Source organism: Argentina anserina, chromosome 3 (assembly GCF_933775445.1).
Source record: "Argentina anserina chromosome 3, drPotAnse1.1, whole genome shotgun sequence".
Classification (NCBI taxonomy): domain Eukaryota; kingdom Viridiplantae; phylum Streptophyta; class Magnoliopsida; order Rosales; family Rosaceae; genus Argentina; species Argentina anserina.
The window spans coordinates 23400659-23425181 of record NC_065874.1 but is presented as its reverse complement, the minus strand read 5'-3'; the positions used below and the strand labels follow the sequence as shown (position 1 = coordinate 23425181).

At 38.8% G+C, this 24523-nt stretch overlaps 3 protein-coding genes across 3 annotated transcripts; 2 read left to right on the top strand and 1 right to left on the bottom strand.

The window, feature by feature from the left end:
* The first annotated feature begins 7201 nt into the window (after window positions 1-7201).
* LOC126786312 (nuclear transcription factor Y subunit B-3-like) lies at window positions 7202-8028 on the top strand. Its single transcript, XM_050512096.1, has one exon. It carries the CDS (start codon window positions 7324-7326, stop codon window positions 7888-7890), a length of 567 nt encoding a protein of 188 aa, XP_050368053.1. The 5' UTR covers window positions 7202-7323; the 3' UTR covers window positions 7891-8028.
* Window positions 8029-9266: 1238 nt separating this feature from the next.
* LOC126786310 (uncharacterized) lies at window positions 9267-15510 on the bottom strand. The gene is made up of 3 exons (XM_050512094.1): window positions 15366-15510; window positions 13036-15289; window positions 9267-9789 (listed from the first exon to the last, which is right to left on the bottom strand). Exon 2 carries the CDS (start codon window positions 15217-15219, stop codon window positions 13201-13203), a length of 2019 nt encoding a protein of 672 aa, XP_050368051.1. The 5' UTR covers window positions 15220-15289; window positions 15366-15510; the 3' UTR covers window positions 9267-9789; window positions 13036-13200.
* An 8422-nt stretch (window positions 15511-23932) lies between these two features.
* LOC126787282 (uncharacterized) lies at window positions 23933-24265 on the top strand. Its single transcript, XM_050513193.1, has one exon. It carries the CDS (start codon window positions 23933-23935, stop codon window positions 24263-24265), a length of 333 nt encoding a protein of 110 aa, XP_050369150.1.
* Window positions 24266-24523: the final 258 nt, after the last annotated feature.

Sequence of the window (24523 nt, the reverse complement as noted above, 5' to 3'; positions counted from 1 at the left end):
GAGTATAAACCTGTTGTGTTTTTCTTCACCTATTAAACCATGATTAACCAGTCAGGAGATATGTTCATACTGTTCATGAATTCTTTATGCCAATTATGTGACCACCCATAGATGGCCAAAGACTTGTGCACCAAATGTGTATGTTTCTAACCAGTTTTCAGAAGTTTTGAAAGATCCTAAGTGGTCTGGGGCGATGGAACATTGCAGAAGAATAACATAGGGGAATTTGTTCGATTTCCTTGTTGGAAGAAGACAGGAAGGGGTAGGTGGATCTGCACTATCAAGCATAATGCAGATGTCAATCAAAAGATATAACGCAAAGCCAGTTGCTAAAGGATGTGTCTTGTTATCTTTTATCTGCAAATTTGAATTGGCCACTCCTATTTTTTGAGGTAGAAAAGTATGGCTTTCTTTGAATTCTGAATACTTTTGTCATCAAATGTCTACTTTTTATACTGATCTATCAAACAAAAACATGATATTTCATTATACTCCAGTGGATTGTACTTCACTTTATTGGTCCCCAGACCCAGCTCTATCTGCCTTTCCAATCTAAATCTCTTACCGATCAAAGTGTGTTTGATCACTAGTCTGGAAAGAAAGAAACGAAGAAAAAAGAGACCCTATTGTAGTGATTCTCTAGTGAAAGACAATTTGTTCCACTTGTGAAGTGGAGCACTCACAAGTCACCCACCAACTGTTACTAGTATCAACAACATCCATTGGAGATTAACAAATGACTGGATGAATTTTTTTTTCTTTTGGTAATGGAAGGATTTTTATTCAACCAAGAAAAGAAATACAACCATGTACAAGAACCCAAATAGACCGAAATCAACATAATTGAACAAACATAAGCAGAAACTAACTCAGAGAGTTCATCAAACTTCAACCATGATGTAGATCTGACATAAGAGGGAATGAGTGATGACAAAGAATTGTCTAATATTAGTGAAACACTGATACACATTCTCTGGAGAAAATTTGAACTTCAAAATAAATAATCTTTTGAAAGCAAATTAGCAAAGTAATTTGAATTTGAGAATTTTGAAATTGAGGCATCATCAATAAAGAAATGTTCACACGAAGAGTAACTATCATGTTAATCTCTTGTATATATTTCATATATTATCTATTACACTGAACTTGTGGTGTTATAGTTTAATCTTTATTTATTTCGTTTTAAAATCAATCTAAAACATAAAAAATATTTCAACGCTAAAGGGTCTTAAACTCAAGATTTAGTACCTATGATTATTTTAGTGAATATTTTGGCACTTTGTTTAGTTGCCTAAGCAGTGAGTCACTATGTCTGACCAATAACCCCACTAGAATCTAGAAAGAAGGAGCTTACTTCATCTGTAGCATTTAAGAGTGCTTTGCCTATGCTCATAAAACTACAAATATTAACATCGTTAGTTTATTGATAACGTACAAAGAGAAGTCATACAAAGTTAGAATTAATGTTTCTTAGTAGGAAAAGTGTGTCCCTCTAAAGAAGATTAGGTACCATGAACTAGGATAATCGATCCGAAATTTCATTAGTAACATGATGGAATGGTTGAACATGGAAGACTTGAGGACCATCACTAAAGACTTCATGCACTTAGAGGTGGCGAATGGTAATTCGCAATCAAGAAAAGGTAAAGTGTGATTTAGTGTATCCATATGGAAAATCCAAATACAATCAGCTATTTTGATAGATAAGATATTTGGTTCAGTATTCAAAGAAGGGCTGCCAATTGTTATTCAACTTGTGACCATAAAATTTCTTCAAGATATTTAATGGATACATAACTCGATTTAGAATTAACTATTAAGTTAACTCGATCAATTACTTAATTTAGCACTAGTTAACTCCAGTGTATGTCAGTTTTTCATCTTCAAATTTTGGATAAGTAATTTGTAGTAAATTATTATTCTACTCAAGACCAGAGCCACGAAGGGAATTTGTGAGTCACGTGCCCCAGTGAAACAAATATAAACATTTTACTGTGTTAACTCAGAGCATAAAAAGCCTTGATTCCCAGCAGGTTGGGTGTATTTCTCACTACCAATAGGTTGCAAGTTCAATTCCCCTTTGCTTTGTTTTCTCATGTTTTTTATTTTGTTTCTCTTCTTTTCTTCTGATGGTGTTCTTGGACTCTTAGTATAATTGAGTGTTTGCTAATTATAACTTTCTTATTGAAGAATCATCATATTTTCCTTTTTTTTATGTAATAAATGATTTTACTATGAGTAAAATATTGTTTCATTTGTTAAATGTCTATCAAATTAAATGTTTAAAACATCGGTTATTACTAAAAAAAGAGAAGAACGCGCCGAATGCGCTTGAGGGGAAAAAAGTTTTGCGTCTCCTATCTAGCGGAAAACACATATCTAGCGGAAAAAGAGGTCGCTTGTCAAAGTTGCAATATAACAAACTACCTGAATGCTCGTCTCCAATAAAAACATTTATTCACATTAATTGGCTTCACCATTATGCGATGTGGCGTCACAATTTGGCACGTAGGTTAATCTAATGGAGCTCAAGGATTGTAGATCCGTGTCAATCCTGGCAAACTCAAGTATTTCGATCCTTCGATGTTATGGATTGTAATTCCTTTGACAATGATTAAGGTGATAGCCAAGAACTAGTGAGTAAAAAGTTGTGTATGCAAAAATTACATTACCCTAAACAGAAAGATTGGTGCGCATTACCATTTACTAATATCAAGACTAGTATTTTAGTCATTTTCCGTGAGACCAAGTGGGTTTGTAATGAGCATAAGTAACTGTAGTTTTAGTAGTGAATGGTGTGATGACACGTGACCAACGTGTCGACACATCAACCAACACCGTAAATTATTTAAAGTGTCCGCAAATTGGTTGAATTAATCCACATAATTTTCATTGGATTCAATCCTTGAAAATTATGAGAATACATGTCTTTTGCATAAGATGATCTCAATCAAAATTTCTTTAAGAGATCGATAAAATTTGAATGATTATCTTTACATACCTAATCACAATGGATATAAGAAGCATAATATGGTGTTAGTGCATATACTTGTGCATTAAACATATCACGGTTCCGTCTTAGGGGAGCGACGAAATATGAGAATGAAATCACATCTTCAATTCCTTCATAAAATTATATTTTAAGGATTTTCACAGTTCTTTGTTTCTTTTGTTCTTGTTTTTTTTAATCCAAAATATGAGTGTCCTGGTGTAACTCCTATAATATATAGACACGCATATCACAACTTGGGTATCCTAGTAAATCGTATCAGAGCCCAAATATATCAAAATCTCAAAGGTCAATTTCTTTTGACGTTGGTGGATTCATTAAACAATTTCTTATATTTGCTAAATGGACTTATGAACTTCTCTAATACTCGGTTACATCCAAAAAGAAGTCAACTGTAATCTCACTTATTCATTTCACATGAAAAAGTCATTGATATAAAAACATTTAAAAATGTATAACGGTTTGATTGTCTCTTGTTGGCTCTTATTACATAAAGTGTCAATGGACATAGTTGAGACATATAAATTGAATATAAATTCAATTTCTTTAGAGTAATTTGATAGAATCGTAAAACGATATGCCCATCCCATAATGTATGTACTTTGTGAATCCCAAAAGATTAGAAATTAGTGATCCTTATTAATATTATTAGGTTTAACCACGTATATAGTACTATTATTCAACAGTACTACTGCTTTTGGGAATCACATGATGCATTTTTTTTCCATTCAGGTATTCATGTCATACTAATATTTTGTGAAATTGCTTTTTACTTTATGCAGTACTTCGTAAAGTCAAAATATTAAAAATCAAACCATGTATATTAATATTTGATTTTCTCAATTCATTGAGAAAAATCATAACCTTGGTTGTATGTCAACGATTGCATCAAGGTCTTGTCCAATCCAAATGTACTCCAATACCGAAGTGTAATGAAATTTTAGGCATATATAATAGCCATTACAATTATATCATGGAAAATTAGTGGCAGACTGTAATCGAAATCTGAAACATTTTGAATTGACACAAATTTGTATCGCTCTTAAAATTGAGGAGCTTCCTCCTCATAGTTTGATATTGAATATATTTTTTCAAATTACCGCACTCTCATTATTCTATACTCGTTTTGTAAGAGGGTATTTCATTGCTCATGTCATATCTCCTATGCATTTTTCAAATAGTACATTGTTATCAAATACCATTGATCGATTTATAGGAACATACATGTTCATAATATTTGCCCATTGCGTTAGAGTTATTTCTTCATTATTATCCATAGTTCGTTCTGAGAAATTTTTTTTTTCCGGAAAAACATTTCTTTGTCTTGAGAGACATTTCTTTGTCATTCAAAATTTTAAATATGCTTTCTAGTTACGTGCAGAAAAACATGTTTGCATAATTCGATCATGGTTGAGCCTTGGTTGACTTGTAGGAAAGGTTGGTACCCAAATTCTTTAGAGTCCAATATATGTTGTGTTGGTTTAACCAACTGTAGATAAAGTACGAGACTTATTAGTTTCGCAGTCTAAAATTCTAAATAGACTTACACGAAAATTAAACATACCAAAATACATTATGACAACTTTAGAGCTTTATGAAGTTGCTTTATCACAGTAAATATATACAATTTAATGAATTTTTAAGAAATACAAATCGGATTGCAAGACCAAGAATTAAAATGGTCATATTTTTCGATGCTTCATGAAAATACTTTATCACAAGAATATGTTTGTCCTCTCTTTGTTTTTAAACAATTAAATTATCATGAAATTTCGTTATCATGGCAATGCTCATATATATGCTAAATAACATAATTATAAAAATTATATAAACATTGCATATGCATCAAATAAAGCATATCATTTAACATAGTTAAGTAATTTACAAAACTTAGGCAAATATCTTATTCATAATACATGCCAATGACCATGTATAAATATATAATACTCAAAAATTTAAATCATACCATCACGATTTAATGACATCCTAAGTAATTAAATAATAAGCATAGCATGTAACATGGTTACATAATACACAAGGCTAAGGCAATTATTGTACTCGTGCCACAAACCATGTATAAATATAATGCGTAAAACGTAAATCATAACATTACGATTCAATTACATGCTAAGCAATCAAATTTAAAAATATATTTAAATCTTCATAGCATATAACATGTCACGATATTCAGAGGCTACTTTACTCACGTAACATATATAATTTCATTTATATGAATGAAATTCAATAAAACCGGCAATACTAATTTAGATCTTACTTGTCAGTTTGCCAAATAAACTGCATATTTATGCGATTCTTAATCTCATGATTTCATGTTGCTCATCATGTTGTTATTGATAAATCACATACAAAAACAACGACATATATATGATTAGTCACTTTTAATTTAATTTAATTTACTATAAATGTAAATTTTATATTGTAAAATAAAATAGTAAATAGTTCATTAAAATTACTATCAGGTTTTTTTTAGAATTACCTTTAGATTTTTATCAAAAAGGGTAAATTTCTTTTAACCTTGAATAATATCCCTTTTGTCATGGGTTGGATCTGGGCCGGATCCGGGTCGGGCACATGGGTGGTTGGGATCGACAAATCCGAGTCGAGCCACATCCTGCGGTGGTGTCGTCTAGGCAACCACGTGCGGCCGGAATAAGCGACGGTCCGTCCAAGAGTTTCTGCGTTGGACCATATGGTGTCCGAGTCTACAAGCTAGCAGCAGTGGAAGGGAGTTCGCCCATTAGAAAATCGCGTCGGCGGCGGGTTTGTAAGGTGGTGACGTCATCAGAGATCGAAATTATGCGGCCCGATCTGCGTCGGCGATCACGAGCTCCGATTTGGGATCTACCGGAAGATCAGGTTTGACTATCGTCAAGGCTGCTCGGTGGCGTTGTGCCCAGAGATTACAGCTTTTGGGTGAACGACAACGATGAGATGGATTTCCGATCTATCAAGGTTCAAGTCCCCGACGTCGTTGCTAGGCGGCGCTAGGAGGATGCTAGTCGAAGTCCCTTAAGCAGGTGTCGTCATCGTCAATTTGCTCTCGTGCGTCCGGTGGGATAAAGGAAGGTCGTCGACGAGATCTGCAGATTGGAGAACAAGCCGGGTGCCCAAAGTAAGTTTCTAGGTGCCCATTGAATATTGCTTCTGCAACCGTAAATCTGCGGTGGATCTCGATATTATGTTACAGATCTGATGGCTTCTATTTGAAGAGGGTCCGATCAAGGCAGATTGGGGATGGGGAAAGGTGACCAGATTAGATTTCAGGGTGCCCAATAATATAGGTGGGTGTCCCAAACTGCTGGGTTCTCTCTATTTTTCTTTGCCCGAAGAAACTCAAACTGAAGCAACGTGCTGATAACGTTTTATACGGAAATTGAATAGTCTACTCATCTCATTGATAATCCCCTTTATATAAGAGTCATGATTACAATAAAAGTAAACTGTAATTACAATGGTAATTAAGGTTATATAATGGTAATTAATTCGTTACATCCGTTAACCATAAACTTTATTAACTCATTCCTTTATTTGATTTAACGAATTCACATTAATAGTGTTTTTCCTTCAACAACTAGTTTAAAATGCAACCATTTTAGGTTTTAGAAGTTTTAATGTACAAATTTTGTAGGCATTACTTTATGCCTTAGTCATTTTTGAAATCTGGCTTCGCCACTGATTCTACTCATAATTCAGTGCTTATGTTAGTTTCTCATTTTCGGATTTAGATAAGTAGTTAGCAATTAGTTACCGGTAATTGTAATTAGTTATCACTTTGTAAATTGTAATTACAATTTTTATTTTTCCGTCCCGGAGTTTATGTCAAAGGCCCTACAAAAAAAAAGGTTAAATATCTCATCCTCCCGCACCAAAAAGTTAAAAAAATATCTTTGCCCTTTTCAAAAGAAATCGAGGTCCCTTTCAAAAAAGAGAAAAGAAAAAGAAATCCAGGTCAGACACAACACGTGCGGGAAACCACAAAAGCATGCCAAATCAGCACACCTCATCCAATCACATAGCGCTAATTTCCTCACCTCCCACCTTACACTTATCGACTACAAACGGTTCCCATTCGTCCACGTCACCATCCTTTAGCCCTTTTATTAACTTCTCCTCGCTCCAACTGGACCAAAACCACTCGTCATCCTCCTTTCTCAAAACCACTCTCTCTCTCTCTCTCTCCCTCTGAAGCTTCTTCTTCTCCCTAATTCTTCGTAATCTCAGCAGTAAGCTCATTCTAATCGATTTATCGTGAGATTATTTTGGTTAGAAATAATAATTATTAGCGTGGAAAGATGGGAGATTCCGACAACGACTCGGGCGGCGGGCACAACAGCCCGAAGAGCGAGCTGTCGCCGAGGGAGCAGGACCGGCTGCTGCCGATAGCCAACGTCAGCAGGATCATGAAGAAGGCGCTGCCGGCGAACGCCAAGATCTCCAAGGACGCCAAGGAGACGGTGCAGGAGTGCGTCTCCGAGTTCATCAGCTTCATCACCGGCGAGGCCTCCGACAAGTGCCAGCGCGAGAAGCGGAAGACGATCAACGGCGACGATCTGCTCTGGGCCATGACCACGCTGGGCTTCGAGGAGTACGTGGAGCCGCTCAAGGTCTACTTGCAGCGGTTTAGGGAGATCGAGGGGGAGAAGACCAGCATGGCCGCGCGTGATAAGGACGCGAGTAGCGGCAACGGCGGGGTTGTGGGGTTTGAGGGAGGTGGGAGTGGCGGCGGCGGAGGAGGAGTCTACTGGCAGCAGCCGCAGCAGGGACACGTGTACGGCGGTGGGTTTCATCAGATGGGTGTTGGCGGGGTTGGGATGGGAAAAGGTGGGCCTGGATCCAACATGGGTAGGCCCAGCAGATGAGTTTGGAAATAATTTCCATTGTTAATTTTCCCCCGTCTCAAATACTCTGTAAACTCCTGTTACTATTTAGTGTCCTGATTAAGACTTTCTCTTTGTCAGAAAAAAAAAAAACTCGTGAATTTGAGTGATATTTGTACATTTTGTGTTCGAATTTGAAAGCAGAATCTAGGGTCGATCTTACGTTTGAGGGCAATCATTCTTTAATTCTTTGGTGCGAAGAAAAAAGCTCTATGAAAGGAGCGCGGGACGTAGAGATAAGAATTTCGTTCACAATAATTATGTTTGATGATAATTTCATTGACAATAAGGAAATAGGATGAAGTGGGAATCAGCAATTGGATTGGAATTGACAGGAGGACAGGTTCAAGCTCATCTTTGGTGTCTTGGTCTGCAATGGATAAGGTTCAAAGTGTGGAAATGGAAGGCCTAATGGTCAACTGTCACTTCGATTTCCACTTCAAGTCTTCAACTAGTAGTAGTAGAAAGCAGAAAATTACAGACCAGTCATTGGCTATGACAAAGATTTACAACCAAAGAAATTATTTTCGTTATTCTATCCTTCCCGCCCTGCAATCCAGCATATTAAGATGATTAAGAATATGAAGAAAGAAAAACCGGAACTCTTAAAGTCTTGACAAATTTTGGGCGATTAAAATGAGGTGATTTTGGTTTTTCCGGCGAAGAAGGCTAAGGTTGGGGACTCCCTGTAAAGAAGAATGATCCTAAACTAGAACGCTTGAAGCGTACAAAGATCAGGATCGATCGATGTCTACTCATAAGCCTAATCCAAATGAAAGTGAGCAAGAGTCGGTAGCTGTTCCGGAGGGTGCCCTTGAGTAGGGAAATTTTGCAGGTACATGAATAGAAATTCTAGAGTTTTTTCAAGCGTTCCCTAGTAGTGTCAGGAAAACGTGTCTTTATTGGTCTTATTCCATTGGTAATGTTTGCTTCACACTTGGATTTTTAAAAGCAGAGTTCAATCTTGGCGTAGCTTATTTTTGGGTGAGCTGTTTGTGTGATATTACATTCTGGTAAAAGTAGTATTACTGGATTAAAACTCCACTACTCAAAAATGAAATATGTAAGAGAAAAAATTACACTACGGCAACCACTTTCTTCTGGCTTATCCAAAAGAAAGGCCGGAGGTGAGAATGATACCGGGGTTCTGCCTTCGTTACCGTTTGATATTAAGCTCAGTCAAACTTACTATCAGAGAATAGTCGACACTCAACTGAAATCCAAAGGCTTCAATGGTTTTTGGTTCATCGTTAATCTAAGTACCGGCTTTTGTTGACGGAAAAGGTTCATGCTTAACTGAAATCTCAATTGAAAATACCTTGTAAATGGAGCAGAACAATGCCCTCAACATCGAAAAGAGAACAAGTCATTATTGAAATGAATCTATTCCACAATATACAACATAGCCTACATCAGCTTCTTTGGTATGTACATTATGGGTAAAAACTTAAAAAGGAATCGTTAGCATTCTACATCTTCAACTATTTCCAACAATCAGCAGGGCATATCCCCGTAGCTAAACAAAAAAGATGGGGGCAGGACCGCAGGATGATACAACTAGCCAATTAGAAAATACGGCATATTAGATCCTATTACAACATTCAAATATTGCATTTAAAATCTACTACATTACAGACTCTTCCAGCAAAATTCAGGCCATGACAGCATCCAACATCTATTTCATTAAGTGCGAGTAAGTTGAAAATTAAAATGGCAAAAGAAAGCTAAAACTAAAAGCAGGAGTTCAGCTTTAAATCCATGTAGAGAAAGGAAAACCAGGCACTCTTGAATGTTAAGGTTGAGGTCCTCTTCATCTTCAAGGCAGCTCTACTTTTTACTTCGCAGCTTGATCAGAGTTTAAAGCCAGCACAAAACTAACCACTGCAAGGAACACATAAACAGAAACATAAAGAGACAAAAAGGAGGAAACAAAAGATGATACAACATAGGATAACGAATAACATATCCTACATATTTAAGGATGGATCACAAATGCAAGAAATATGAGCTGACGTGATTTTAGGGGAAGCATTCGGATAAGCACAATACTGGGTAAATGGTAGTAATTCAATCAAGAAAATTACATGTGATGCAGAATCTTTTGTACAATGTAAGACCATATTATAAGAACCACCTAAGCAACTTATTCTACGTATGAAGCAAAATTTGTTAATATTAACCAAGAGTGAAGCAGAATCTTTTGTACAATGTAAGACCATATTATAAGAACCACCTAAGCACCTTACTCTACATATGAAGCAAAATTTGTTAATATTAACCAAGAGTGTTTGGGGAAAATTAGCAACCAAGGGCACAAAAGAAGGCACAAAAGGTTTAGCATGTTCAAAGAGAATTCTGTTCAAGGATCCAAATCAAGCTGCAACTTCTATGTAAGCAAATCATTTGCAATAAGAAGCTCCACACAGAAGAATGGACAGATCTCTAATTCTCCTAGTGACAGAAAAACTGAGAACAATCCAGATTGAACTTAGGTGAAACTGCAAATTTTCTTTTAATACCAGGAGATTTCAAATTAGAAACTGGAACCTCTGCCAAGGTTACAATCTTTAGGAGGTAGGAAACTTTAGCACATACCAAGGTAAATACCATAAGAAGGTTTAATTCACCGACCTAGTGAAACAGTATAGAATAATAGATATATGATTATCTCTAAGCAGCCACCATTCTGATTATTGAGAGGAGAGGTGACCGCGTTCATTTCAACTCAAGTAAAATTTATATAGATCTCAAGTTTTTAGTGAAGTTAAGCAATGACCACAGTATTCGGAAGATGCATGTGTACCCTACTTCTGTGCAGTTTGAAATATTGGAACAAAGAAAAAAAAACACATTTCAATTTTTATGCAATATTTTAAGTGAAAAGATAAACTCATGCAGTCCGATTCCGCAAATAAATCTCAACAAACAGTCCAGGTTTATAACTACAAAATTAATGCAGATACTTTTTTTTATAGAGACCAGCACATGTGACATAGCACCTTCAACCGTTAGGTTATGGGTTCAGTAGCAGATTTTTCATTTCCTTACCCTCATATATGGTTCAAATTAAAAGACTTCTACCCAATACTTGAAACTGCTATGCTAGCCCCACTTTTGACAAGCTCGTACCAAAGCTCAACAATTACAAATAAAAAGCATTTTCTTGAGGCATGGAAACATCACCATGAACTTTTGGAAGCAGGAAACAACAAACTGCTCAAGTATAGGCGCTTCTAGTAGGATGCAGGGGCAGATCCAGCCCAAGTGAGATTTCAGCCCAGAAAAAAAAAACCAACCCTCTATAAAAAAAAAGAATTAAACCAATCGATTGCACGGGATCTCTCTTAGTCTCTCTCATACGTCTTTCTGCTGTTTTTAAGCTCTTCCCTCTACTTGACTACTCTTCTTCTAAATCGTTCAAACCCGTCGCCGCCACTCCCCGCCGCCGCACCGTTCTACTGTAGAACCCACATGTTTAGCTCTTCTCCAGTTCTCCTCTAAGTTTGTTTTTTAAAAATTGAATCAGATACTGATTAGAATCATTAGATATTGATTAGAATCATTAGATACTGATTATGGAATGATTAGATACTGAAATTTGGTGGGTTTGTTCACTTTGTTGGTTTAACAGATCTTATTGGAAATTTGGAATATGATTATAAATTGGGTGTTAGTGTGTTACTGTCTTACTTAATGGCAGAATTAGAATATGATAAAAAATTGAGTATTTTATTTGCCTATCTGGGTTCGTTATGATTGTAGGAAATTAGTGTTGGTATATGAGTGTTAGTTAAACTATCGATTTGAAATGATTGGAAATTTGGAATCTGAAATTTGGTGGTATGTTAGAAAATGGCCGAATGAGAGATATTTGCCTATTTGGGTTTGTTTCTTAGCTATGTTGCACGGACACGGCAAAGAGTGGAGTGTCAGACACGCCGATACGACACGTTACGTCTTTTTCTCATATCGGACACGCCAAATGGCGTATCAAGAAATATTGACTTTTCGACACGTTGATGATACGCCACATCAGCAATTTAATTTTTTTTTAAAGAAAAAAGACAAGAACCTAAGTTGTGCTCCTCCGATCTCACGCGTCAGCGGCAATAGCTAAGCCTCCCGACATCTTTTGCTGCCACACCAAAGCTCCTGGTTCTTCTAGCCCGCCATAACGCAAAGAGAAGCTCCACAAAGTCGCCAGAGCTCGAGAAATCGGCAATGGATCCCCACTGCCTCAAAACTCAGACTTGCCGGAATCGAGCTGAAGTCGAATCTGCGGGTATAATTAGAGGGGAGAGCGGCGGTGGTGGTGGTCTCGTGGCGAGGCGTCGCTGAACAACGGCGGCGGTGCGGCCTGGAGAAGGTGGCGCTGTGTTTTTCTGTTTTGTAACAGAGGAGAGAGAAAGAGAAGGCCGAGGGAGAGATAAAAGGTGAGGTGATGGTGTAGGCTTTTTGGGTCTTTATAGGTGATCCAATGGCTGAGATAAGATGAATGAAATGGACGGATGAGATTTAAAAATGGAAATAAGAATTAGCCCGGATGACATTTCAATCCTGGATCCACTGACTAGTACGATGGCAGCAGCACATAGTGATATAGGACAAGCTTTTCTTAAAAAAAAAAGTTCCGAACAAGCCCAGATAAAATTCAGAGCCACAAGAATGCTTGGAAAGAAGAAGGCTGTGAATTATAAGTCAGAATAGGACATTCAATTTGTGAACAGTGCTAGTAAGACAAAAGTTTTAACAAGGCCTAGAATTAGATGTTAACTCTGAGTTTCACATTTTATTTGTCAACAATGCTAGCAAGACTAAATATGTATATGCAACACTTATCACCATAACTGTTTAAGTCAAATAACTGATATTTTATACTAGTTACAGAACAGCAGTATGGATAGATTAGGACCCAGGGATGCGCAATTTTTTTTTTTAGAAGGGAGGATGCACACTTCTTACTGCAGGGTAGAAACAAAAACTTTTGAAGACATAAACTCAGCGGTAAAGTTTGTTTAATATAAGATTGGTCATGATCAAAGCATAATGAAACCATTATAGAACATAGGAAGCATACACAAGAATACTATTCGAAGCTCAGTAATTTATTAAAATATAATGGCTTACCTTTGGTCACACAAGTATTGAGCTGCACTCCTGTTATGTAGAAGCAAGTAGAAAAAGCAGCGCAGCCATCAAAGAAACAAGGATCCACAAACAAGTCCAAATGAGTGTGGCAATCCAACATTTTCTTTCATATTCTTTCTCAAGGAATTTAGTGAAACAAAGAAGTCACTCAGAAGTTAGCCGCCGCCTCTTCCCATAATCAACATCCCTAGATTTTGAACGGCGGTCTCTGGATCTTGAACGGTGGTCATCATCTTCGGCTAAGCGTGCCTTACTATGAGTCCTTGTTGACCGCCCCCTTTCATTTTCATCGTGATGGACTGTTCTGCCATCTCTGTACTTATGATGATCAGCATATCTTTCTCTATCGTCCCTGTACCTGTCCCGATCGCGATCTCGAGAACGTTCTCGACCTCTGTCACGCTCTCGATTAACATCTGCATCACTACGATGCCTTCTTTCAGACAATTCATGGTCATGACCCACATCTTTCTCTCTCGGCATGTCTCTGTCATACCCTTGCTCCCTTTCTTCGCGATACCTCCTATCAGAAGATCCAGTCCAGTCCCTCTCGGAACCTCTTTCTTTCTCCTTCATGGTATTCTGCCACCCAGCCCTATCATGGCTACTCTCACCATATTGATGGTCAGAACCAGCTTCCTCACCATAACTAGACTCTCCACCTCTTCCACCACCATGCTCCTCACTAGGCCATCCACCACCCATACTAGGATCTGGCCACATTCCCATATTAGGCCCATCAACACCTGACGTCGGCATCATTCCCATTCCACTCATGGGCATCCCTCGTCCAAAAAATGCTGGATTCACATGAGGGGCAACTCCAGGCAGCCCAACACCCCCCACAGGTGGGAATGAAGACATCATCCCTGAAAAAGGAGGCTGCGGAGCTCCTGGAAAGCCACCATAACCCCCCATTCTCCCCATTGGAGGACCGAAAGCTGGATCAAAGCCCTGACCCATCATTGACTGAGGGTGCATCAAAGGAGGGGTTGCGCCAATACCTTGCCCAAACCCATTTCCACCATTCCCCATTATACCTCTGCCAGTCATTCCACCCCTATTCCTCATCGGACCACCTGGACCTCGACCTCCCATACCCTGAGAATTACCTCGCCCCCAGTTAGCTCTCCCAAAACCTCTATTGTTATTGTCCCCGCCTTGATAATTCCCACCAGTCGTTATGGCATTCCCACCAGCTTTATTCCCAGCAACAGCATCATTCGGCCCCCGCCTTGGTTGAGCTTGTGCAGTTTGGGCTACCTGATGGTTCCTATTCACTTGAGCCTCCCCCATTCTCTTAACAGTATATGGTGACACAACAGCAACAACACACGGCCGCCCATTGAACAAATGCCCATTCATTGCCTCCTTACAGGCCATGGCAGCCGCAGGATCATAGAAATCTACCTGGCAATATCCTTTCGACTTCCCACTGGCTTTCTCATCGTAAAATTTCAAGTCCTTCACAGCTCCATACTTGCACAACTCCGCCTCCAGCTCCGCATCAGTAGTCCACCAGTGCAAATCCCCCACATACGCTGTTGCACAACCTGCACCTCCTCCAGGACCACTATTTCCACCTACACCATTCACATTCCCCGCTCCGACACCGCCAGGTTGCCTCAAGAAACCCTCATTCCCCACATTCCCAACTGCACCGCCGCCATGTAACTGCTGCATCGGAGGCTGTGGCATCGGTTGTAATTGGGGCTGAGCACCAATCCCTTGAGCCCCAAGACCAGCATTACCCCCACTCTGCCCCAATTCAATCTTCATCCCGCCTCCACCGCCACTCGGCCCACCCAAACCGCCGCTCCCTTTTATCTCATTCCCTCTAAACCCTGGATTCTGATTCCCAAACACTGAACCCCTACCGTCGCCGCCTCCGGAGCTCGGAATCGGCGCCCCATGATGTTGCTGCTCCGCCGCAGCCTCCGGCAACGTCTCCGCCTTCCTCTCCTCCGCCGCCGCCTCGTTTTTAAACCCTAGCTCCTCGTTCTTCCTCATAGACTGGTAAAACCCCTCGCCGACGTTGACGTCGTTGTAGAGGTCCTCGTAGTCGTCGTCCTCCTCGGCCAAGAAGCCGTCGTCGGCGACGGCGGAGATGGCCTCATTGCGGTGGAACTGATCCATCTGGTCGGGTCCGTCGCCGTCGGCCATTCTTGGAAGTTAGGGTTTTGTGTTGGTTTGATTATTGGTTTAAGTGAGTGGCGGAAGTGGAAGTGTGTGCCTAGAATTCAAAACAAGGCATTGAATAGAGAGCAACGTAAAGAAAGAAAGAGAAGGATTAAGGTCGGAGATCTTACCGGCGAAAGAAGAGAGAGATAGAGTTAAAGAAAACCCTAATCTGGATTCTCCGGTAGAGTTGCCCTTGGAGAATAGGACCCGCTGGAGAAGAAAAGGAGGGGTTTCGGCAAGTTTGGTTACTCTTATGAGGAAAGGGTAGGAAAGTAAATGTCTCCTCGTTATAATATATTGTTCTCTCTTCAAAAAAGAATCCGCATTGCGAGAGAGATTGGTGAACCCTCAGGTACCGCAGTCATAGATCCAACAAATTCTAAATGGTATCCAGCTACTCTACTGCAATGGTTCGTTGTAGAGACATAGATAGCAGGTTACCAAGCTTGTTTATAGGAGGATGAGATCGATGTTATGAATCAACTGGGAGTATACGTATCCTGATCAAAATAGGAGTAATGCTTACTAAGTTGTGCCGCAATCTCCAAGTTTCCTAACACTTGTGCTTAAACTAAGATCACTCCTATAATTATCAGAACAGCCCATTATGCATGGCTGCATCTTAAACATATTGATCGATATTCTCCTACACATAACGGTCAAGCAAGGTATAAGGATAAGAAACGAGAGTTGACAAGCCTAATAGGGTTTAGGAACAATTAATATTTCCTATTGATGATTATATAACTCAAGATGAGAATTAGCTCGCATCCACTAATAGACTAGAGTATAATTCTTTCGAGTTCGAGCTATTTAAGATATAATATGTCTCTTAATTATGATCCCTTGTTACAAGAAAAGACCATTTGATTCCACATATAAAGAAACCAATATGAATTTGTTTGTTTTTGTAGCTACACCCGAAATTAATGATGAGTTACCTACGTACCCTAGAGGGGATTAAGCTACTCGTTGTTCAAGAGTTCCAATGAGTGAATGACTCAATAGAGGGCTTTAATTTTGGAATTTAAATAGTGTTTAAGATGCGGTTGCATCTAGATCATTTGACTCTAAATTGCCTACATACCTTTGCGGATCAAACCACATGTAGTTCCAGATTTTTTGGATTTCCAATGGCGGTAGATGACCCATTTACTTGGAATTGGTGTTTGAGGCATTTGTGAGGGTTTAAAGCCCTCGAGTTTGTTTTCGAACATTTTGGGAATGATTCGATTTTTAGCGCTTGGTGAATTTGACTAGTGGTGTCAGAGATTCGGATTGACTTAATTTGACTGGTGGAGTTAGGGATTCGATTTGAGATATGTGGCAATATCTAGTGGGTCGCTAGATTGCCTACGTACCACAGATCAAACCGATCGTAATTCGTACATTTTAGGTATTGGGAAAATTTAGTGTCGTAATATTTGGACACATATCATTTCTTTTAGATCTCGCGCCATTTTGTTGTGAAACCAAACCCCGAGTATTTGATTTGGACACCCAAGTCTCTAAGCAGAATTATAAGACGCGCTTATCAACTTTGATTCGAACCTGAAGAAAACTTGGCGAACTTTTTTTTGTAGTGAGCACTTGACGAAGGTGAAATAACCCGAATTTTTATACATATTCATGTAACTTCTCCGAAATTATTAAAACAATGATGTAAGTAAAATCTCATTCTATACCTTCGATTTAGTCGTTGTTTGAAGTTGAATCGATTTCCGAGAATCAAAAGCTTGAAAAACAATTAAGTCTTCAAGGATTCAAGGGTTGACTTTTGACTCGTCGCTTATCTCTGAAAACTTTATTCACGAAAGTTATAGAGCTCATCGATACAAGTTCGTAGACATGCGACATGCCCAAATCGAAGTTTGTATGAAAAGTTACGAATCAAAAAAGAAGTGGGGCATATTTGGAAAATAGTATAAATAAGGGTTGAAAAGAGGAAAAATCAGAAAATTCAAAAAATCAGTTCGCGCCACTGTTCATGAAAAAAAAACCCATAAATTTTTTGGTCGCTCGTTCTCCGCCATCCGGCGACGCCACGGCTCAAGCCACCTATCAAACTGACCAGCTCAACGTCCTCTACCGTTTGAGCTAAGCCTTGACCCCACCTGCCACCGTACACAATGCAGTACGCTCCGCTAGTTTCTACAGAAAAGTCTAGCATCATTTGAGGATCTCCATCACCACCATGTCAAGATCTCCATGAGTTCATCCACATCATCATCAACTTGAGATTCACTAGTCATCTCTCTACTCTCTCTTTACTTTGATGTTCATAAACATGTTGAAGTTTGTGTATTTGGTTATGAGTGAGTAGTTAGTTTGTTGGGGCTAGGGTGAAATCCCTAGCCAAGAGTATGATATTGATATAAATATTTTGTTTGATGCACTTTTCATTAGCACTCTAATATGCTAGTTCAAAGTTGAACATTCATGCTTAAACTTAATCAATTTGTGTATGATTGTTTGTCATGACATGATGAATGATTAAGACTTGATTAACCTTAGTTGTTTGAAGCCTGATAGCATATCACATGTGCATGTTAGAGTTGTGAACTACAATCACTTAGAGATAAACATGGTTGGTTTGTATGATTTCTTCATCTCCAAACTTTATGCACTTAGGGTAATGCATTTGATACTTAACCGGATTCATATGCATGACTTGAGTAGTTAAGTACTACACCCGAGAGGGGTTGCTTGATACCAACAAAGGAGATTGTCCCTTGTCATACCCGAGAGGGATACATGGAGAGAAATTGGCTAGTTAGAGTGTCATCATTCAATTTAGTAGCATCATTGTTCACAAAAGAAGTTATAGATAAGTCCTAACTTTTATCTATTTCAATACATCTAGTTTAGCATAGCCTAGTTTATATTCTAAGTAGTCATTTAGTTTTTAGAAGTAACTCCACATCCGAAACAAATTTGAATTACTACACCATCTTGCAAATATCCACAATGAATTTGGGTTCACTTGTGAGCCTTGATTTGTGACTTGTATATTTGCATATTCTTCTACATTCCTTAGGTTCTCCTAGCTATAGAGGGTTTTTTTCAATCCCTTGGGTACGACATCCCCTACTCACAATCCCACTACACTATAACTTGACTATTATACTTGAGGGTGACCTTTGAGTTGACAAGTTTTTAGCACCGTTGCCGGGGATTGGAGTAAAATCCAATTCCTAACTCGATTTGCATTCAGGGAAGCTAGAATTTTACTTATCTTTGTATTTTTTTCTATTTTTCAGGTCTTTTCCCTAAAACGATCGATCGATCATTTGCCCTGTTTCAGTTTTATTTTCTAATTTTTGTGTTTCAACGTGTGTTTTTACCTTTACTTTGAATGGTTATAGGTGTTTATGAATCTCTTTGGTAAATCAAGTGAAGAACATCTATCTCCTCCAAGCACCCCAAGTGACGATCAAGATCTTATCGTTCCGGATAGTGAAGAGGAAGAAGCTAATCCCGATAAGACTATCACTCTTATTTATAGAAGGAAACCAAGGGTTAAGATTCCCTTGGAAAATATGGTTGATGCACAAAGGCCATTGAATGACTATACAGTTCCCACTTTCAAAAATCATCTAAGTTGCATTGTCTTACCACCATGTCCTCATGCCTTCCATATCATGTCAAACACTTTGCAACTTATACCGGTTTTTTATGGTGGTTTTGCCGGTGATCTATTCAAGCACATCAAGCTATTTAATGAAGTTTGCTCGACGGTCCAACTCAATGGTATTGATGAAGACAATCTTTGGCTAAGACTTTTTCCTTTCTCATTGAAGGATAAGGCCAAGGATTGGTTGTATAAGATTCTGGCAGCAAGTATCACCTCATGGGATGCGATGAATGCCACATTTCTCATGTACTTTCCACCATCAAAGAGCAATGCATTAAGGAACTCTCTCATGACTTACCAAGAGTTCCCATCGGAATTGTTTCATGAGTCTTGGGAGAGATTCAAGGACATGGAGCAAAATTGTCATAATCATGGTGTGAAGAAGTGGCTTTTGTTGATCACCTTCTATAATTGGTCAAGCCAAGAGACTAAAAGAAGAATTGACAATGCTTGTCAAGGGAGCTTCATGGAGAAGAATGAGATTGAAGCGGAAAGCATTTTTGACTCACTAGCAGAGACATCAAAAATCTATGATATTCAAAGTGATAGGAGGCCGGTGAAGGAAGCCAATGTGATTTTGAAAGATCAACAAAAAAACTTATAAGATGGAGCAACCTAACACTCAAATGCAAATTTAGTTGAAGAGGATTGAAGCCAAAATGAACAAGAAGCTAGATTTGATTCTCAATGCTCAAGGAAATAGAGAACATCTCCAACCTATGTCAAGCAAGATGGTTGAGCAAGTTTGCTTAATTTGTGAAAGTGACCAACATGAGACAATGCTTTGTCCAAATGAAGGTGCATATCAAGTTAACATGGAGCAATGCAACCAAGTTGGTTTCCAACCCAAACCAAGGAATGATCCTTATAGCAACACTTACAATCCCGGATGGAGAAACCACCCTAACTTTGGGTGGGGAGGCAATCAAAATCGAGACCAAGGGTTTGGGAATCGTGAGTAAGGCCAAGGTTTCCAAAGGCCTAGTGGTAGATATCAAGGTGCAAGGTCCTCCAACTACAACAATTAATTCCAAATGGCTTCCTATCAACCTCAACCTCAAGCACAACCTATAGCTCCACCTCAAGAGCTATTGAAGAAGCCAAGTGTTGAAGACTTGTTGATGAGTTTCATTGTGGAGAACAAGGGTAACCAATCCAAGCAAGATGAGAAGATCAATGTCCTTCAACAATACATGAGCAAACTTGAGGTACAAATGGGGAAACAAGCTAATGAGTTATCTCAAAGGAAGCAAGGTGTGTTTCCAAGCCAAGTGGAAAACAATCCAAGGCATGAAGCCAAGTCAATTACTACTTTTGAGAAGTGGAATGCAAGTTGAGAACAATGTGTACATGCCTACCAATGACGAAGTGGTGTCTCCAAGGGAGCCACTGGGTTTCGAAAGAAGTAAGAAAGACCAATCATGTGAGTTCTCTCATGGAGAAGTCATTTTGGGATTTAATGAGGGTGTAGAAGAAGATATGCATGAGAAGATGAAGGTCTTTGACAAAGATAAGCCTATGGGTTTGAGAGTAGCTTTGGGAGATGATGAAGAAGCCTTAAAGAACAAATTTAATTCCAATGCCGGAAGCAAAGACAAAGAAGCCTCTACATCTATTTCAACCGAAAGGTCATTCAAAAGAGATATCACTTTCAATCCTCCTTTGAAGATAGTTCAAGAGAAAGAAGTCCCCCTTCCTTACCATCAATTGCAAAGAAAGAGACATTTAAGCAAAGTAATGATATTGTGAAGAAAGAGTTTATTGACTTATTTAGGAAGGTGGAGATCAACATCCCTCTTTTGGATGCAATCAAAACCATTCATACTTATGCCAAGTTTCTCAAGGAGCTATGTACACACAAGAGAAAGTTCGAAAAGAATGAGAAAGTGTTCCTAAGTGAAGAAGTTAGTGCCGTTTTGCAAAGTAAGCTTCCACCAAAGTTGAAAGATCCGAGTTCATTCACAGTTCCATGCAAGATAGGTAACACGTACTTTGATAGAGCTTTGATGGATTTGGGTGCTAGTATTAACTTGATGTCGTATAGTGTTTATAAGTCTCTTGGAATTGGTGATATCCACCCTATTGATATCACCTTATAAATGATGGATAAGAGTCTTACTTACCCAAGAGGGATTGTGGAAGATGTTCTTGTGAAGGTTGAAGAATTGATTCTACCGGCAGACTTTATCATTCTAGATATGAAGGATGCTCCGCTTCATGAAAATGATTTTCCTATCATTTTTGGAAGAGCATTTATGGCAACCGCAAGTACTAAGATTGACATGAAGGAAGGCTTGATGACCATGACGGTTCATGAAACTACCATTGCCTTTAGAATCTTTGAAGCAATGAGCAAGCCATCACATGCCTATTTGTTTCTGGATTGATGTTCTGGATGGTGTTGACAAGATAGTGGAGAAAACTTTCATTGAAAATGCATCTCAAGATCCATTGGAAACATGTTTGCATCATAATGGAATGAAGTTCAGTGAGGAGGCTACCAAATAAAAGGAGCTTGAACTATAAGTTTTAAAGCCATACACTCTACATTTGGAACTGAAAGTTGAGGTACTCCTTAAAAACTCTACTCATTTACCTTCTTCTATTAAATGTCCCCTACACTTGAAATGAAACTTCTTCCTTCCAATTTAAAATATGCTTTTATTGGTGAAACCCGCAAGTTGTCCGTAATTATCTCTTCATATTTGAGTGATTTGTAAGAACAAAAGCTACTTAAGGTGTTGGAAGATCACAAGGAGGCCATTGGATGGACTATTGCCGATATCAAAGACATAAGTCCAAGTATGTGTATGCACAAAATCCTTCTTAAAAATGACTCAAAGCCAAGGATAAGGGAGAACTTATCCCTCAAAGAGTAGTAAATGAGTGGAGAGTGTGCATAGACTACCGGAAGCTTAATAGTGTCACAAGGAAGGATCACTTTCCATTGACATTCATTGATCAAATGCTAGAGAGACTTGCCGACCATGAGTATTACTGCTTTCTTGATGAGTATAGTGGTTATAATCAAATTCCCATTGACCCAGAAGACCAAGACAAGACCACATTCACTTGTCCATAAGACACATTTGCCTATAGAAGAATGTCATTTGGTTTGTGTAATGCACCGACAACTTTCCAAAGGTGCATGATCTCAATTTTCAATGAGATGGTGGAGAAGTCCATTGAAGTGTCCATGGATGACTTTAGTGTGTTTGGGGACTCATTTGATCAATGCTTACATCACTTAAAACGTGTGCTTCAAAGGTGTGAAGATAGCAACCTAGTCTTAAATTGGGAGAAGTGTCACTTCATGGTGCAATAGGGAATTATTCTTGGGTATGTGGTTAGTGCAAGAGGGAATTATTCTTGGGTATGTGGTTAGTGCAAGGGGAATTGAAGTTGACAAGGCCAATGTGGAGCTTATTTCTAAGTTACCACCTCCACATAATGTTAAAGCAATTAGAAAATTTCTTGGACATGCTGGATTCTATTGAAGATTCATAAATGATTTCTCCAAGATTTCCAATCCCATTTCTGATTTGCTAGTCAAGTATGCTCCTTTCGTATTTGATGAACATTGTTTGAAATCATTTGAAACAATCAAGACAATGCTCACTCAAGCCCCTATCATGATTGCACCGGATTGTCTCTATCTTTTGAGTTGATGTGTGATGCTTCAGATTATGCTATGAGAGCGGTTTTGGCTCAAAAGAGAGAAAATGCACTTCATGCTATTTACTATGCTAGTCGTACTTTGAATGATGCACAAGTTAACTACACCACAACGGAGAAGGAACTTCTTGCAATTATCTTTGCTCTTAAGAAGTTTAGAGGCTATTTGCTTGGAACCACAGTTGTTGTGCATAACGATCATAGTGCTTTGAGTATCTCTTGTCAAAGAGGGAGGCTAAGCCAAGATTGATACGGTTGATCTTGTTGTTACAAGAGTTTGATATCGAGATCAAGGACAAGTTGGGCAAAGAACCAAGTGACAGATCATTTATCAAGGTTGGTGGAGGGAGGTGATGTTTCATCTATTCCTTTGAATGACACATTTCCGAACGAGCAATTGTTCAACATCAATGTCAAGGAGTTTCCATGGTATGCTAATTTGGTAAATTATCTTGCAAATGAGAGGAAATGGATCCCAAGTGAGCTTGATCATCATGGAAGAAAAAAGTTTTTCAATGAAGCACGCAAATACGTGTGGGATGACCCACACTTATTCAAGTTTGGCAAGGATCAATTATTGAGAAAATGCATAGCTCAAGAGGAGGTTCCTAATATCCTTGCCCATTGTCATACCCTTGTTTGTGGAGGTCATTTTGGGGGAAATAAGACATATTTAAGGTACTAAGTTGTAGTTTTTATTGGCCTACTCTTTTTAAAGACGCATATGACTATGTGACTATTTGTGATAGATGTCAAAGAAGCGGTAACATCTTTTCAAGGAATCAAATGCCTCTTACCAACTCCATGGAAGTAGAGATTTTTGATTGCTGGGGAATTGATTTCATGGGACCATTCCCAAGTTCGTATGACAACCAATACATTTTTGTGGTCATTGATTATGTGTCTAAGTGGATAGAAGCCATTGCAAGTCCCAAGAATGATCACATTGTTGTGCTCAAGTTTCTCAAGGAGCATATCTTTCAAAGATATGGCACTCCAAGAGCCATCATAAGTGATAGAGGATCTCACTTCTTCAACAAGGATTTTGAAGCTCTATGCAAGAAGTATGACATCAAGCACAAAGTTGGCACTCCTTACAATCCACAAACAAGTGGCCAAGTTGAAATCTCAAACCGGGATATCAAGAGCATTCTAGAGAAGATTGTGGGAAGTACAAGAAAAGATTGGAGACGCACTATGGGCTTACCGGACTGCATACAAGACTCCAATTGGTATGTCACCTTACCTGTTGGTTTATGAAAAAACATGTCATTTGCCGGTGGAATGAGAGCATAAAACACATTGGGCTATTAAGAAGCTTAATTTCGATCTTGCTAAGGCGGGAGAGAAGAGAAAGCTTGATATTTGTGAGTTAAGGAAATTAGAATGGAAGCATACGAGAATGCCAAGTTGTACAAGGAGAGAAGCAAGCTTTACTATGACAAGAAGTTGATGAAGAAGGAATTCCAGGAGGGTCAACTTGTCATTCTTTACAATTCAAGGCTCAAATTGTTTCCCGTAAAGCTTAGAATAAGGTGGAGTGGTCATTTTGAAGTCGTGCAAGTATTCCCCCATGGTGCTATAGAAATCAAGAATACAAGAGATGAGAGTACTTTCAAGGTCAATGGCCACCGATTGAAGCTATATTTGCTAGCAAGTGTGGGAAATGAAGAGGAGGTCATTTGCTTTGTGGATGCTCCTCTTGCTGCTCATCATTGATTTGGAGAGCCAATGGACTGACAAGAAGTCCATAAAAAAAAAGCCCTACTTGGAGGTATCCATGTTTTTTATGCAAAGAAGGAGAATGACAATTATTTTGGAGCAACACCAATGGTGACAATCCTTAATCGCAAGGCTTTGCCCTTGTATGTTGCTGATTGGAAGTGCTTATGGTGAAGTTCATGGTCTTCAAGGGGACGTTTCTCTTAATCATTTTCTTGTGCTTGTCATTTTGTTCATTTTATTTATTTGTAGTTT

Bases quoted from the DNA above. Each gene is read 5' to 3' on its own strand.
- LOC126786310 (XM_050512094.1), bottom strand. From the start codon at position 15,219: ATGGCCGACGGCGACGGACCCGACCAGATGGATCAGTTCCACCGCAAT.
- LOC126787282 (XM_050513193.1), top strand. From the start codon at position 23,933: ATGGAAGCATACGAGAATGCCAAGTTGTACAAGGAGAGAAGCAAGCTT.
- LOC126786312 (XM_050512096.1), top strand. From the start codon at position 7,324: ATGGGAGATTCCGACAACGACTCGGGCGGCGGGCACAACAGCCCGAAG.